This window comes from Prunus dulcis, chromosome 1 (genome assembly GCF_902201215.1).
Source record: "Prunus dulcis chromosome 1, ALMONDv2, whole genome shotgun sequence".
Taxonomy (NCBI): domain Eukaryota; kingdom Viridiplantae; phylum Streptophyta; class Magnoliopsida; order Rosales; family Rosaceae; genus Prunus; species Prunus dulcis.
Window position 1 is genome coordinate 17,678,880 of NC_047650.1, and position 18,470 is coordinate 17,697,349.

General features: G+C 38.5%; 1 protein-coding gene across 2 annotated transcripts; it reads right to left on the reverse strand.

Moving 5' to 3' along the window:
* Positions 1-85: 85 nt before the first annotated feature.
* Positions 86-3,777, reverse strand: LOC117632277 (probable tRNA N6-adenosine threonylcarbamoyltransferase). 2 transcript variants are annotated; one of them, XM_034365725.1, is made up of 5 exons: positions 3,478-3,777; positions 2,802-3,389; positions 1,596-1,751; positions 1,044-1,412; positions 86-276 (listed from the first exon to the last, which is right to left on the reverse strand). In XM_034365725.1, exons 2-4 carry the CDS (start codon positions 3,354-3,356, stop codon positions 1,071-1,073), a joined length of 1,053 nt encoding a protein of 350 aa, XP_034221616.1. In that variant the 5' UTR covers positions 3,357-3,389; positions 3,478-3,777; the 3' UTR covers positions 86-276; positions 1,044-1,070. The 2 variants fall into 2 exon arrangements, with proteins under 2 accessions (XP_034221616.1, XP_034221609.1); XM_034365718.1 differs by having other exon boundaries at positions 86-350.
* Positions 3,778-18,470: the final 14,693 nt, after the last annotated feature.

An 18,470-nucleotide genomic window follows, 5' to 3' on the forward strand; every position in this document is an offset into this window, starting at 1 on the left:
AATTTGATAATACATCTGTCACTAATTTTAACTTAAATTTGCAGAAAATAGAAGAAATTGTAGTAAGAATTCTTGCAAACTAAAATATTCAAAAGTACCTGTAATATATTCAAGTTCAAAGTACAACCGTAGTACGAGCTAAAGCCCAACAAAACAGTATCAATACACTGAATCTCAGTGATTCAAAGTTAATAATATTATGTGCTTCTTGGCCTCGGAAAATCATTCCAAACAACGCAATAAGGCTTGAAAGGACTTTAGCCTTGCCTGATAAACCTAATAAAAAACAATACATTAATCTACAGAGCGAAATAGAGATCGAATTGAGGTTGATGCATACAGGCTTGAACCTGTCAATTGGAAAACATGAAAACATTGTAAGCAAGGCAAAGAGGATTTAATTTCACATATATATTTTTTTAACATTCGTTTAAGGAAAAGAAAGATCTCTTCAAACTATCTTTCAAGTGTAAGGGAGAAAAATAAATATTGTCCTCTAATCTAACCATTTTTCTTCCTCAGTCATCAAACAATCCTCTATGAGGAAGTTATGTGAAGTACTTCACAACTCATGTGGAATGAAGAAATAGGCCGTGTGACAGACTAATTTGAGTTCCTAATCTGGCTTTGCAGCTGTTTTCAATATGAAGTTTGATGCAGGAGCAGCAGGACAGAAGCTTATATACATGCATACACATATAGACATACGCAGAAAAACACACACAAACATTAACATACTGTTATTTTGATTTGTGTCTTTTAGTGTTATTTAATTGGATTTTCCTTTTGGGAAGAGAAACACAAAGACAAACTTTATTGATAAAAAGAAGAAAAATTACAGGCATGGACAAGATAAGTACTCCTTAGGTGCTTAAAGCAGGAAAAGATATAAAAATGAATATGAACGATGTATTCCTTAGGCAAAGGCTTAGACAATCATACTAAACAGTCTTTACATAGTTCAATGGTAGGAAACTCAAAGCTAATTACTCATGCAAATATCTTCCCAAGTGTCAATTATTTCTGTACAAGAAACACCATACCTCAAGAATTATAAGATTTAGGTAGTCTCATCCATGAACCCGTTTAAGTTTTTCTGACTCCTCTTTTAGTCTCCAGATTGCTTCCACTTCATCAGTTCGGAACCGTTGCGTAAAAGTCGATTCCTCAAACGGGGTTGATGCACCATGAGCAAAAGCAAGAAGACCAGTATAAGCAATCATGGCACCGTTATCAATACAATACCTATCATCAGTTGCAAACAACCTTCCACCCCGTTCAGAGCACATAATTCTCATCATCTCTTGCAAGCGTTCGTTGCAACCTACACCGCCAACAATAAGGACATCTTTCTTGTCACAATGTGCCATTGCACGCTCCGTTATCTCCACAAGCATTGCAAACACATTTTCCTGAACCAAATTAATAAAATTAAATAAATCATGTAAGTAGTCCATCATTACAGTCATCATTCTTCCTCTTTTGCTTGTAGAGAGTTTATTAAATTGGAAATTCTTTGTCGCTCTTTTTTCCTGATAAGTCCCATTTGCTAAAACCTATTTTCCCATCAAAATAGCTTTGATTCCAAAGTTTACCTGGAGTGAGTAGCATAGATCTGCAGGGGTGCACTCGCTATTCTTGAGCTTCTCCACAGCAGAGGCTTCAATGTAGCTCAAAATTCCACTAAAAGACACATCCATCCCTTTCACAGCATAAGGAAGGTCTATATACTGTTCTCCTTTCTTTGCAAGCTGGGAGGGGAAGGAATCACACAAGTCATGATGGAAGCACTTCCACAAAATATTCAACCAAAGCACGGGATAGAAACGTAGCTCAAATCAAACAATAAGCATAATAGTGGTAATAATGATGACACTAACGATGATGATAATTCAACTTCAAGAGTTATTACATATGGATTTCTTATGCCCATTCAGTGCAATAAGATTGACTGCATCACCTGATCACCCTAAAATTTGGCAAACTATATGACTCTAGTTTATAGAGATGACTATGAGTTTGAAACCGCCTGTAAACATTATGGAACTAAAAATGTATTAAAAAGATAATCAACTACCCAACCATGATGGGTTCACATACTTCAAATTGATTCACCATATACAGGAATGCAATAGGCCACCCACAATATAATATATAGAAATCATATTGGCAGCATTTTAAATTTAAAAAAAGTTCATAAAAAAAAGTACAGAAATTAACAACCAACATTCTCACAATGCAAGCGGGAAGAAAACTCAAAATCAGATTTCTTCAATTTTAATAAGATCTATGAACAGGTACCATGTGAAATAGATCATACAAAATATGGCAACTCAACCTCTTCTCTAAAACTAGAGGCCACTTACGCAAAAAGGAAGAGGGAAGCCATTTCACCTTCTGTCTAAATAAATGCCACTAGCTCCCATATGATACACTTTTCCTGTTTCGTTTTCTTTTTGGGGTCACAATAAGATTTTTCTGAACTACTCTAGTAGAAGAAAATGCTGAATCATATAAGGTCAAATATTAGAATTATCCTTTTTCAGACCTTGCATGTTAAATCTCTCTTGTTGCCAGATTGTTGCGTCTTTATGATTAAGAAATCAAATTCAGTCCAGCCCAAGTTAAACTCCAACATAGTAACAAGTAAGAACAGCTAGTTCTCAGATTTCTTGGAAAAAGAAAGGAAATCTTGATAAGATAACAACTTAAAAGGATTCCACAGAAAAAGAAAAGAAAGCATGAATGCCAATTTCAACCTCTACTGATTCAATGGAACAAAACATACCACATTCAAATACCTGCTCAATGTTATATCCAGGGCTTGGGTCATTGGAGAGTGTTAATACCCTGGCGAACCGATCCAAGCAATTTCCAACAGCGATATCAATGGTCTCTCCAAAGATTCGATACCTCCCTTCACTGTATGCAATTACCTGTGTGTTCCCACCACTGACATACAACACAACAGGATCATCTGCACCTGTCACAATCCTTCCCATCTCAATATGTGCAACGCAATGATTAACTGCAACAATGGGCTTCTTCCAAAGCTGTGAAAGAACCCTAACAACAATGGCAGCAACTTGTAATGGTGCTCCCATGCCAGGACCCTTGGTGTAACAAAGGCAATCAATTTCCTTGGGCGTTATTTGGGCAGTTTCCAGAGCAGATTTAATCAGCGGGAGAATGTGTTGGAGATGGTGTTGTGCAGTTTCGCGGGGAAGGAACCCTTGGCCTGGAGGGGTAATGTATGTGTGGCGTGGGTTTGACAAAATTGTGCCATCTAAGGTGACAACCCCAACACCAATCTTGTTGGCTGAACCCTCAAACCCTAGAGCTATCATCTTCTTCATTTTTGTAGAAGAACTCAGGCACACCCTGTAAATCTGCAATTTCAAGCCCAAATAGAGACTAAAATGCCAAAATTATTTTCAAATACATTTGTATATGTAGATACACGAAATAAACCTTCACCTTTCTTAACAGGCACTGTTTTTCAGAAACACGTACACTCCTTTGACTGAAACTGAACTGACGATACAGCAAGTCAATGTGAAAAAGAACTTATCTTCCAAAAATATCCCAAAATTGTAAACAAACAAAAACAATGCAACCTAATGAGCCAGAACGATAAAAGATTAGAAGGATATTGCCCTACAAATCAAAAGGAAGGAGGAAAGGATATAAAGGAGGTCCCAACACTGAGGGAACACAGGGTGTGTCAATCCGACAACGTGGAAGCGCTTTTGGGCAAACCTATGGAGTCGCAAGGGATGGGTGAGACGAAGCGTGTCGATAGACAGAAGAAATGCTAAAAAGAAGGGACATGGAATGGGCCTAGGCAAATTGGTGTGGCCCAAAAAGGATAATCACAGTGGGCCGAAAGAGAAAAATATTTTACTTGGGTCTAATGATGCACCCAAATGTTACAGTGACGGTGGGACCTATTATGCAAACAGTGAGGGCTTGTTTTGGGCCTTCAATATCTGATTTCTGTTGTAAAATGAACGATATATGCATAAATATTGAACTGCATGTGCAGTAAATGTGACACAATATTTAATGAGATTCGGCCATGCTTACGTCTTCGGAGAGCAGCAGCATTAACTTTTCCACTATGTAAAATAATAGGGCTACAACTTTAGTGTTTACAATCACTGTGGCTCACAAATTTTTCTCTCTTGGAGAATTTTTCTCTCTTGGAGAATTTATCTCTACTCTCTTTTCTCTCCTCTCACTTTCCTTTCTTTCTTCCTTCCTCTCTGCCTAGGTTCTCATTTTCTTCTCTAATGGCTGGTTATAGACAGAATTCCTGTGGGTACTCACTCAAAAGTCTTTGACTTCACGTGGGTGTTGGCAAACAAGCTTCACCATTATTTTCCTTATTTTCTTTATGTGGGCGCCACCACATTCTTTATAACACTCTCTCTTGGAGACCACAAGTAACATATTGTTTCCTCAATAAAATCTTGCTAAAAGGAAACTCAGTGAGGTAGAAAACTGATGGAAGGAATAAGAGTGCATTAATCAGTGTAGCATACTTGTGGATGCCCCCCCTGATATCTTCAAAACTATCTTTTTGGAGGGAAAATCTTTTGGAGTGAGTGGAGAATGTAGCCATAAAAAATTCTTTAGTTGAGTAAGTAAATATATTTCCAATGAGCGATCTCTATGTAAATCATAGAAATTTCCAGAGTTTGCGTATTCAACAAAACCTGGGCTATTTGTAAATTCACTTTAGTTTAATAAGCTCATATATGATGTTATGCAGAGATAGAATCAAATATGCCTCACATCATCCCAAAGTGGTGGTGATGGAGCTGAGCTTTATCTGAAAAATACAATGTCCGGTGTAGTATACTTCCAAAAAATCATTTAAGTGCCCAACGAATAACCCACATAAAAATGCTTCAATACTTTCTTAGTATTTCTTGACACATTATATAGCTTTATACGTAGCTAGTTGTTCTGCTTATACATCTTTAGGGAATCGCTTCTGGCAATATGCTTCCATGCATTTAATAACTCTTAAAGATAGCATGTTGGTCTTCGTAAATGTGCAAAAAGACGGCACGATTGTATCCGTAAATATGGAGAACCTCAACATTCCTTGTTTCTACAAGAAACATTGTGTCATATAAAGTGAGTATATTACTCTTTATTCCAAACACCCATATATAACCTTCAGGGTTAACATCTTTCGGGGTTTACACTATGGATTTGTTCTTTCACGTTCATTCTTATATGTTATGGAATTGCCTCTTTCCATTTTGGCCAATTATTTTGTCGACATTTAATAATAGAATGTGGTTCCAATCAACACAGCCCACTGATGATTTGAGTAGCCACTTTAAAACCAAAAATTGTCATTCATCAATTCGTGATCCCATCATTCTCATGTGCATGCACATGCATCAATTATAAGTATTTCTTTGCTTTTGGGTACCCAAGCCACTTCAAGGACTTTTATTGTCTCTTTCCAGACAAACATCTCTTATAAGATGAATTATGTGAGAATATGGATCATAATCTCCAATGGAGCATTATTTTATAGTAGGGCGTGGATAATCTCCATTCAGGGAGTTGGAACATTTAGAACCCATATATTTGTCATGCTAACTAAAACCAAAGTGCGGCATAACATAAAGATCGTAATCTCGAATTAAAAAGAAACTAAAGCTGTATAAGGCCAACAAAAAAAAAAAAACAGAACAAATAAGAGCGTAAAGCCCACAAAAGGCAATAACCCCGCATAAGGCTAGAATCCTATATAAAACCTAAGACAAACAAGGAAATGATAGTTGTCACAAGCAAACCAAGACAATGAAACCTCAAAACATACACCACCCGAGCTTCACCAACATTACTGAAATTGAGACCGTTCAAACATCCAGAAGAAAGCATCCAGCAAATAGAGAATGAGAAATCGCATATCAAAGCAAACATGGAACCAGAACCAACAGACAAGAAGAAGGTGGTGCAAGTACCCGAGCTATAGCTCTACACACCTTCCATTAAATACACGTCAAAACGCGTTTAATGTTTGCAACTGCAAGTCGAGGATGAAGCCAGATCAAAAGGGATATGTGGGAAAATAGGTGAGTAAGCGGAAAGGTCATGAGCAAGGTCGTCATGATAACCAAAATGAGATTTTTGAAATGGAAAAGTTCCTTCCAGTAAAGAACTGTCAAATGAATCCCCAACCCTGGGGACAATTCCATGAGGGGCTGTTTGGTATGCCTCACTATGCCTCACTAGACTGGATTGGATTACATAAGACTTGAAACCTATGTTTGGCAATGGAGAGGATTAACTTAAATGAGATTATATTGTCAAACAATTGAAAAAAAAAAAACCCAGATTCACATGTCTAATATAACGAGCTCGAAATTGGGTTCGCAAAATAGCATGCTCCCTATTTTGAACAGGCGACTCCGGTTGATTCCCTTATGGCTTGAATCAAAACCTCATCACCACAAACCCAAACGCCGGACAGGCAGAACCCAGTGCCCATGCCTCCCCTAGATTTCTTCTCCCCTATGACCACCCTTAAGCCATGCACAAATCTAACACAGAGAAGCCCAAGCCACTCGCAGAACATCTTTCTTCGCCATCCTAGCCACCAGCAGAACCCAAAACTATCTTTCTTCTCCATCTTAGTCCAATTCGTAACAGTTCCAAAAAAATAAACAGAAAATAATGAACCAAAAACAGAGAGAAGAAAGAAGGAAAGAAAGAAGAAGAAAAGAAAAGAAAAAGAAACCTGGGTTTGCGTATGATGCTGCTCCTATTTCTATGGAAAGAAAGAAGAAGAAAAGAAAAGAAAAAGAAACCTGGGTCTGCGTATGATGCTGCTCCTATTGCTATTTGGTAGCTTCTTTCTTGCTGATGATGCTAGCGGCTTAGTTAAAAAAGGAGAAAACGAGACAAAGGAGAGAGAGAGAGAGAGAGAGAGAGAGAGAGAGAGAGGTGGCAGCATCATATTTTATTCTTATTTAGGTTTTTTTTCAATTCACACGGTTGGCTTGTATAATTATTATTTTTTAATTATTTATTTTTAGGTTAAAATCTATAATTAAATTTAAATATTAAAATAATTAATTTTTAGTCCGACAGAGCACCAAATATAGGTCTTCACTATTTTTACCAACTTCTTAGTCCAACACATCACCAAACGTAGGTCATTACTTAATCCAGCTTAGTCTAATCCAAGATAATCCAAGACAGTCCCAAAAATTAGTTCAGTCTATGACAGTCCTCTTTACCAAACGACCCATAACAGTAGTATTATGACGCACATGTGGCTGTTGGCCAACCACCACTGCCAAATATCTTCTATCTATGTTCCTCCGCTTTCATTAGTTCCAATGCAACAACATCTATAGGGATGCACTAAAATGTCAAAATTATTTTCAATTACATTTGTATATATAGATACACGAAATAGACTTTCACCTTTTAGAAATTAACAGGCAACTGTTTTCTAGTAACACATACACTCTTTGACTGAAATTGAACTAACGATATAGTAACCCAACTTACAGATTAAGTAAAATTGAATTAAAAACAGCAACTCAATGTTTGAAAAATGGATGTTAAACAACTTATATTCCAAAAATATCCGAAAATTGTAAACAAATAAAAACAGTGCAACCTACGGGGCCACCCCCAAAATTAATAGTGTGGAAAAATGCCAACTTATACAAGCATGCTTTGAATGAAAAAAAACATATATAATATGAACGGACTCATTTGCAGCTCCTTCTCTTTTTTTTTTCCTCTTTTTTTTGGGTTAAAGTTGTTTGTTGAAACCCATGTGTTAGAAAAACATCTTCCAAGAAACTTTTGGGCCACACCACACCCTTAAATAGTAAGTATGTAGCTTCATTTTCCCTTTTCTATGGATAGTTTTGGTTTTTGGGTGCTTGCGGTGCGATTTACGTATTCCCTACTCATCCATTACTTACATTGGCGCATTCTTCCTTGAATTCAATAGTAAATTGCGAAATCACAATCACAACCTGATAAGGTAATTAAGCTTTTCTATTTAAATCCAGCGTTCATCTTACCCCACACTTAAAAATTTGCTTTGTAGTTTTGTCATAATGTATAAAGACAGCAAAGAACATAAGTTCATATATACACCTAGCTCAATAACCTATCTATCCTTTTAAGCATACAACACACACAACTCATATTGTTTTTGGATTTCTTATATTCACCCAATTCCTTTTGAAATTTCGAAAATTAAATATTATTTTTTTATTATAAATTTTTTACTATTAATCAATAAAATCTAGACATCATTTGAATTTGGTTATAATGAATGAACTAAGACCTCTACAAAGTAATTGGAAGGAGTAACAAGTAACTTGGGGGAGCAGAGACAGCAACAACAGCTACTACTTTCAATGGAGAAGAAGAAGTCCTTTCAAACCTTATTTCTTCTTTCTACTTCTTCTTCGTTCTTCTTCCCTCGACAACTTTTCTGTGTGTTATCTGGCCAAGTTTTACAAATTACATTTTGACCCCATATTTGTCATACTTTTCAAAAACACCACATGTTTTTCAATTAATTTCAAAATAGCCCTAAACCATATCCGACCAAGTATCAGTGAAACATAGAATAGAAGGCATAGTTACAAGTTTATGTAATGTAAAAACCATTATTTGGGCTTAATAGCATAGGAGAATAATACAGTTGCAGTATGAGGTTACACAGCCATTACCTTATTATTTTTCTGGCCTAAAAGAAATTTTCATTTCCACTGACAATGTTGTTGCTAGGTTGGAAGCTTGTGCACAATTTCAGCAAAGTTTGTGAAGGCAAAAGTATGCTTTTGGTCCCCCTAGTTGTCAGTTTTACTATTTTGGTTCCTGTAGTTTTCACTCTCTCAATTTTATCCTTGTAATTTCAATTCGGCGTAATTTAAGGACATGTTTCAATTTCTATTAAATTCATCAAACTTCCGTTAAATTTTGACCACGTATAGTATAGCCGCACGGCTATACTTGGTTTGGGTTTTTTTTTTAAAATATAGCATAGCCGCGGGGCTATACGCGAGGTTTTTTTTTTAAAAAAAATTAAAATAATCTTGATTGAATCTTATGTAGCTTTCATGTGGTTGTATTTTTTAATTCACTCTCGAGCCATCTAACATAAAATACAACTTAGAGGCTTAGGGTTTTAGTAAAACACAACTTGAACCATAATGGTTTGGGTTAATTGCGGTTGTAAGTTTTAAGAAACCGACTTAAATTGAACAAACCGACATAATTACACACACACACATAATGCTTTCCTCCATATTTACAATGGCATCAGCACGATAATAACGTGAGGACTTCCAGATGTTCAAATGTGAGTTGTAACTGATAAATAGATATGAATATTGAATTTGAAGTTTGATAAAATATTGAAGTTATTTATCTTTGAGAATGAATGGCTACAACTACTTCTTAAACCTAGGAAGGCAGGGCCAACGGGGTCTAACTCAGTGGAAGAGAGTCTTGACTTGCAGACTAGTGGTCTCAGGTTTAAACCCTCATAAAATATTGTTAATGGGTGAATTTATACCTAACGGATTAAGACATAATCACACACATAACACAAGTGTTTGAGTGGTTCACCCATAATGGGGCTACATCCACTGTAATTTATGGCTTTGTAATTGTATTTGAATATGGAGATTACATTGTACATGAGAGAGATATAGGAAGAGATGCTTGAGAGCTCTAGTAGAAGAGAACTAGAGAGTTTGTAAGAGCTTTGGATAGCTCTTGGAGAAGTAGAGAGTTGCAGTTGATTCCCTGCTTAGAGGTGGTGAGTTCCTTTTTATAGTCCAAGTTGGAGTAGACAAGGTTGCATGGCTCCCCTTGATTTGGGGTCTTGGGTGTTGAGAACGCTTTTGCATGGCTACCCCTTGTTTGTTGGGATGTGAGGTATGACAAGCAAGTTTATCCCTTGATTTGTAGGATTTGCTTAAGAAGGAGGTGAGGTCAACATGGTGTCAACAGAAGCCCCTAAGTTCATAGTCGAGAATAACTTCTTGGCTGGGGACTTTCAAGTAAAACCAGTGTCTGACCAAGCTGAGCACATATCTATTGGAGATGGTGAGGTCGAGGCGAGTACATATTTGTTGAGGTGATGAGGCTGAGCCTAGCACATAAATGTAGCTAGTAAGGCCGAGTCGAGCACATATATTGGAGGTAAATTTCCTTCTCTTTAAGCATGACAAGGCTTATTAGAGATAGTGTGGCTGAGCCGAGCACATATATGGAGATAGTAAGGCTGAGCCGAGCACATGTCACATAATATTGTGATAATGGTGTTGTATGTAATGACTTGATGACGATGTATGTCATGTCACAATAACAATGTATGTTGTGTGGCGATGTATGTTGTGTTATGGTGGCGATGTATGCCATACAATGATGATGATGTATACCATGTAATGATGGCGATGTAATGGAGTTGTATACCATGTCATAGTGGAGATGTATGCCATGCAATGATGAAGATGTAATGAAGATGTATGTTATGACATGATGGTGCGATGATGATATACACACTACTTGGTAATTAGGTAATAGTGGGTATGTGTAATCCCTTACTTACTACGTCGAGATAGTCATCATCCGCACTGAGTTGAGCACACATATTTGAAGTATGTTGCAAACTAAGCATACATGTGGTGATATAATTTTCCTTCTCTCTTTGACCATAGTGGGACAAGGTGGAGAGGGTGCCGAGCCGAGCACACATATATGGAGTTATTTTTCCTTCCATCTCTTTTTAACCATGGTGGGAAGTCAATGTCTCCCTTTAACCATGGTGGGACATATTGGCATCGTTTGGTGAGGCCAACATACATGGTGTCCCCCAAGCCCCCAAGTTCTTTAGTTGAGAAATTATTCTCGACTCGGAACTTTAAAGTAAAACCATTGTTGGCCAAGCCGATCAACCTGTGCCTTGGTGGGGGAGAGCTTTTGTTCCTTTGAAGAATCAACTATGCAACGTGATAGTTGGCCATACTACGTGGCAAGGTGGTGAATGACTATTCAAAGTGCTCAGGTCCTCCATGCAAGTAACATGACATGGAGATTGAGCATGTGAGGTGTTCGGGTCGGCTACAACGTGGAGATTGAGCATGTAAGGTGCTCGGGTCGGTAGTGCGACATGGTGGATGGCCATGCAAGGTAGTCAAGTTGATCGTTCGACGTGGTAGATGACCATTAAAGGTGGTCGGGTCGTCCATGTGACGTTGTGTATGACCATGAAAGGTGGTCTTCTAGCTTATCCTTGTCAGTAATATGCCATGCATGTAGGGGCGGATCCACAGATGGGCAAGGGTGGTCAATTGACCATTGTAACCTCTGAAATCCTCCATTAGAGGAGCCGAAGTTGATCCTCACAAAGTGTTCGACGAAATGCCCCAAAGGGGCAAACTTGTGTCTGTGCATACATGGAGAAGAAGAAGCACAGCGCGGGCCTTGTTTTTTTTTTTTTTTTTTTTTTGCTCGACGTCAAAACGACGTCGTTCCACTAAAGCTTTTTTTAAAATTTTTCTAAACCTATACCAAAACGCGCGCGCCTTCTTGTTTTTTTTTGTTTTTGTTTTTTTGTTCGCTTGACGTCAAAACGACGTCGTTCCACTAAAGGCCTCTTTTTTTTTTCTTTTTTTTTTTAAAAAACCTGGCCAAAACGACGTTGTTTTGGCACAAGTTAAATATATATACATATATATGTAGCGCAGCAACCTACTCTGTTCTGTTTTGGCCAATAATTCCCCCCTCCCCAAATGTTAAAACTCATTTCTTCTCACCTCTAAACCTCTCAACCCTAAATCCCCAACTCAACCTTCACTTCATTCCCCCACAAATCCAGAGGTGACATCAACAAAGTGGCTGCGGCGACAGCAAAGTGGCGCAGCAGCAAATTACATAAGTGATTTCAATTTTCAAAGGTGGATTTGTCCATCGAATTTGAAAGTATGTTATTCTAATTTCTTTATGCTTTAATTAATTAGTAAAGATTGTTATATGTTTGTATTTTTCTTGATTAGTTGTTATTGTTTGTTGTGGAGATTTTATTTTGGTTTGTTAGTTTGAATAAATTAAGGTTATTCTTTTATTTTAGTTTGAATAAATTAGGGATTTTGGTTTTAGTTGGTTAGTTTGAATAAATTAGTTTTATTTTTATGTTAGATTATATCTTGGCTAGTTTAAATAAATTAAGGGTTTTGATTTTAGTTAGTTAGTTAGAATAAATTAGTGTTTTACTTTTATGTTAGATTATATCTCATGGTTAGTTTGAATAAATTAGGGGTTTTGGTTTTGGTTAGTTAGTTTGAATAAATTAGTATTTATGTTAAATTATATTTTGGTAAATTTGATTAGTTGTTGAGATTTTATTTTGGTTAGTTTGCATAAGTTATGTCACACCCCGGACCGGCTCCGCCGTAGCAGGATATTGTCCGCTTTGGGCCTGGCTACATTCTCACCAGCCCGCACGGTTTTGTTTCTGGGAGCTCACGAAGCAACTTCCCAGGGTGGTCACCCATCCTGGGATTGCTCCAGCCTTCAACTCGCTTAACTTCGGAGTTCCTACGAACCCGAAGCCAGTGAGCTCCCAAAAGGCCTCCTACTATATTGATGTGAGGTGTGCCATATAAGGCACATCACCCCCTCTCCGTTTGGTCGATGTGGGATCTCACAATCCACCCCCTTAAGGGATCCGACGTCCTCGTCGGCACACTCGCACCACACGGCAGAGTGGCTCTGATACCAAATTGTCACACCCCGGACCGGCTCCGCCGTAGCGCGATATTGTCCGCTTTGGGCCTGGCTACATTCTCACCAGCCCGCACGGTTTTGTTTCTGGGAGCTCACGAAGTAACTTCCCAGGGGGTCACCCATCCTGGGATTGCTCCAGCCTCCAACTCACTTAACTTCGGAGTTCCTACGAACCCGAAGCCAGTGAGCTCCCAAAAAGCCTCCTACTAGATGGATGCGAGATGTGCCATATAAGGCACATCACCCCCTCTCCGTTTGGTCGATGTGGGATCTCACAAGTTAGTAATTAATTTTTTTATTATATATAATGTTGATGCTTGAATGATTATTTCTACCAATTCAGTTATGGAACGCTACTTTAAGAGAAGGTTTGCATCAACTACTTCTAGTTCGGATAATGTGGGTAGTTCGAGTTCGAGAGATGTGGGTATTTCAAGATATGTGGATAGTTCGAAAGAAAGTGAGTTGCAAGATATCTTGGCTAATCTTATTGCTGACCCTAGACTTCGACCCCAAATGTTGGATTATGATCCTAATATTCGAGACGAAGTTTGAAGAGCATATCTACAAAAGGGTCCATGTCAGCCTAAGGATCACACATTTCCATAAACTGATCTTTTAGGGTATGATCGACGCTTTAATGTCAAGTGGTTTGATGAGTTTGACTGGTTGGAGTACAGTATTAGTAAAGATGCTGCATTTTGCCTTTATTGTTATCTCTTTAAATCCAATTTCAGATTTGTCAAGGGTGTAGTGACGCCTTCACAGAGATGGATTTTAGGAATTGGAAGAAGAAAGATAAAATTAGGCAACATGTTGGAGTTGTTGGAAGTGTTCATAATCAATCTAGACAATATTGTGTGGATCTTATGAATCAAAAGCAACACATCCGAACAGTTTTGATAAAGCAATCAGAGCAAGCTTGTATTGATTATCGTATTTGCTTGACAGCTTCTCTTGATTGCATGAAATTTTTGTTGAGGCAAGGTCTTCCTTTTCGTGGGCATGATGAGAGTCATACTTTAAGCAAGAAGGGAAATTATTTGGAGCTCTTACAATTTCTTGCTGATCATGATGAGAAAGTGAAAGCCGTTGTGTTAGAAAATGCTCTCAGGAATCTCAAGTTAATAGCTCCAACAATTCAAAAAGATCTTGTGAATGCTTGTGCCACTGAAACTATTAAACAATTGTAATGTGGTTTTTTCTATTAATGATGAATTAAAATATTATCGTTTCATTTATATGGGTATATTTTGTATAAATTTTTTTTAACCTTTAAAGGTTGACCCCTGGAAGGAAATTTCCTGGATCCGCCACTGCATGCATGCAAGGTGAATAGGTCAACCATTTCATCCAAGGTGGTCATTTGGCGCATCCTTGTGAGTAGTACGCAACCCATGTGAAGGTGGGCAGGTCAGGCATTTCATTCAAGGTGGTTATCTCAGCCATGCAAGTAGTCTCCATCCACACAAGGTACAAAGTTGATTCTGAGCACATCATCAATATAAATAATTAAAGCTGTCAATTTACCTTTATAACGATAACAAAATATAGTCCGAGTTACTCTGTACATACGCAAATTTCTTCATACACGCAGCAAACCATGCTTTTGGAGACTTCTTTAATCTATATAAGGATTGCCGTAGTTTACACACAACACCCTCCTTGGAGGTTACAGGAATAATATGATGAAGATACATGTATATTTCTTCTTTGAGGTCACTATCTGGGAATGCATTTTTGACATTAAACTGCAACAAGGGCCCGTCATGATTAGCAGCCATGAATAAGAGTACATGTACAGTATTGAGCTTTGCTACTAGAGCAAAGGTATCTAAGTAATCCACTCCATAAGTCTGAGTATAACCATTTGCTACCAATCTAGCCTTGTAAAGGTCAATGAAACCGTCTTATGCCTCAAAGTAAACACCCATCTGCACCCAACAGCTTTCTTCCCCTTTGGTAAAGGGACTAAATCCCAAGTTTCATTCTTGTTCAAAGCTTCCATTTCAACATTCATGCCATCTACCCATTTTGGGGTCAGAAAGAGCATCATGCAGCTTAGTTGGCACACATACACTAGATAATTGACACAAATATGATTATATGACTTGGATAACCGATGAGCTGACACATAGTGGCTAATGAAATATTTTGACTTAGCATGTATATCAGGTAAGTATTGTACTTTGGGTTTCCTACGAGTGGTACGTGGGGGCAACTGGTAACTTGGCATAGATGATTCACTAGAGATTACCTCACATAGCTCATTCTCACGACGTGACTGGAGTAATGGCAAGGCAGAGGCGGGTCTTGCATTGAACTCGTCTACACAAGAGTCACAAGAATCATTGTCACACTCTTTAGCGACAAGTGACAAGTCAATTCCTGAATGTCGACCGGTCGTTTCATCACAGAGAGCATTTTCTTCATCTTTAGCGATAGTCGACCAATCGTTTCTAAAGTGTCGACTGGTCGTTTCGTCACTAAGAGCAATATCTTCACCTTTAAACCTTGGGGATCGGTTGCCTTCTGCTATGCGAGCAATCGTTTCCTTCCCAAGGGCAACATCTTCATATACAGTATTTTGGCCATCAAGTCCAAGATCTTCCAATCTAAGACTCTCAAATTCACTCCCCTTCTCCCCTTGAATTAGAGAGGAGAGAGAAACATAATATGACACTTATTCACGGAAGGTTACGTCCAAAGTAACATGCACCTTCTGGGTAGGAGGATGATAACATTTATAACCTTTCTAAGTAGAAGAGTAGCTAATAAAGACACAACGTAGAGCACAAGGATCAAGTTTACTCCATTGATGAGAGTAGACATGAACATAGGCAACACACCCAAAAACTTTAAGGGGCAACTTGGAGAAGGAGATAGGGGAAATATGGTCATCGAACATATCATACGAAGTCCTGAAATCAAGAACTCGGCTAGGAGTACGATCAACCAAATAGGCAGCAGACAGAACAGCATGCCCCCAAAGATGATGGGGAACAGACATATCCAATATGAGTGAGCGGGCAACTTCAAGCAAGTGTCGATTCTTCCTTTCAGACACACCATTTTTTTGAGGGGTAAAATGGGTTGTCGTTTGGTGACTAATACCTTGAGCACGAAAGAAACACGTCAAAGTATTAATCACATATTCTCCTTCATTAGCAGTCTGAAATACTTTGACCTGAGCATGAAACTGAGTAGACACCATAGTACAAAATTTTGGAAGGATGGAAGCAACATCATGTTTATTTGTCAGCAAGAAAACCCCAGTGAGTTGTGTACAATCATCAATAAATGTGACGAACCAATGAAATCCGTTCTAAGTTACCCGAGCCGGACCCCACACATCAGAATGGACTAAATCAAAAGGCTTGCAACTTTCCTTTCATTTAAAGGAAACACAATACAATGACTCTTGGCCAACATACATGTCTCACACTTAAAACTGGACTCATCACAAGAGCTGAATAAAGATGAAAACAGACGCTTAAGGTAACCAAACGACGGGTGTCCCAAGTGACGATGCCATAACCAAATTTGTTGTTTATCTTTGACACTGCAACTTTGAATAGTATTAACAATACGATCACGAACTGGTGTGGCAGACAATGTCAAATAATATAACACCTTATATGTTTACCATGCCCAATCGTCTCGTGAGTCTTGCGATCCTAAAAAGAGCAATGTGTATGATAGAAAGTAGCAGAAATATTAAGTATATCAAGTATTTGACCAACAGAAGTTACAATGAATATTGGGAATTAGTAATGCACGAGACAAGGAAATAGTAGGAGTGAGAGAGATTGTGCCCTCGCTAGTAATTGGAGAAGGCAAGTTATTAGCACTAGTTATGTATAGGTCACGAGTGTTACAAGACAACTCATTAAAAAATTTAGCATCATAAGTTATATGATCAGTAGCACCAATGTCAATTATCCAAGTATTGGAGCTAATACCTGGAATAGAGTCAGAAACACACAAATTTGCAGAAGCAGCAGCAACAACACCAACAATGAAGTTATCACCCATGATTGCAGCAGAAACTCAACAAATCACAGTAGAGTACACAGCTGAACACAGTAGAGGCACAAATACAGCAGATGCACGAAGACAAGAACGACACATACACAACACAACACACAAACCCAGGAGGGCACACACGGCACAGGTAGAAAAAAATAATGGGGCTAGAACACGGGTGGGCACAACACATAGGTCACCAGAAAGTCGGTTGTGATACCAAGTCAAACAATATGAGGTAAAATATTTTTTGATGTATTCTCATTCTCCAAAATGAGGTATTTATAATACAAGTGTGTAAACCCTAGTAGGATTATACAAGGAAACAAATAAACTCCTAATTACACAAGATTTGTACAAAAGCGAAAGAAATAAAATCGTAATAGAATAGGAAATAAAATCTCGCAAACATATCCAACTTGGTCTGCTCAAAACCAATGAGTGACAGGCGAAGCTGGGTGGTCGGTTGAGCCGAACCGATATGCTTCTCCTCTTCTCCTTTTGGTTGCTGCTATCTGTGTGAGCTGAGAGAGAAATTTTTCAACGAGGGGTGAGACTCTTGGTCTCTTTGAGAGAGAAGAGGGCACGTGTGCCTTGAGCAAACATGTGGTTGAGGAAAGTCTTTTGTTTTCCGCTTTGCCAGGGAGACGGCGGTCATTGACGGTGAGGGTGGACGATTGCTTCTCCATTGTTTCTTTGAGGAAGAAGGTACATGGGTGCCTTGATCAATTTCTGGTATTTGATTCCTCTCGCATTCTTTTGGTTGTTTGTTGTTGGAGTTGCGACTATCGAAAAGAAAGCTTAGTTTCTTCTTTGTTGCTCCATGGGACATATGTGGGATAAGATGAAGGTGATTTTTCATAAGCACCCTTTGTATTCTCCATGAGAGATGAGCCAATCAGAGAAACAGTAGGTTTGTGCCCCTTATTTTGGTCTGAACCGAGAGTGTCAAGATTGGAAATTGTGTTTTGATCGGAGAGCCAAGAGATAATGGGCTCAGGGACGGCGCAAGACCAGGGTTGTTTTTTTGTGTTCTTGGCAGAGATGATGAAACCTATAAGAGAGTGCTGAGAACGACATGGATATTTGCTGTGATTCCCACAGATGGCGCCAAATGTTAACAAGTGAATTTGTACCTAACGGATTAAGACATAATCACACACATAACACAAGTGTTTGAGTGGTTCGCCCACTATACATCCACTATAGTTTATAGCTTTGTATTTGTATTTGAATATGGAGATTACATTGTACATAAGAGAGATATGGGGAGAGATGCTCGAGAGCTAAGAGAAATAGAGAGCTTGGGAGAGCTATCTCTTGGAGAAGCAGAGAGTGGCAGCCGATCGTCCCCTTGCTTGGAGGTGATGAGTTCCTTTTTATAGTCCAAGTTGGAGTAGACAAGGTTGCTTAATTGTTGGGACTTTTGCATGGCTCCCCTTGATTTGGGGTCTTGGGCATTGAGAAGGCATAGGAGGTGGCATGGCTACTCCTTGTTTGGTGGAATGTGAGGTGTGACAAGCAAGGATTATCCTTTGATTTGTAGGATTTGCTTAAGAAGGAGGTGAGGTCAACATGGTGTCAACAAATATAAAATAAAATAAACCTAAGAAGGCATGATCATTCAGAGCCCAAATTAAAAATAA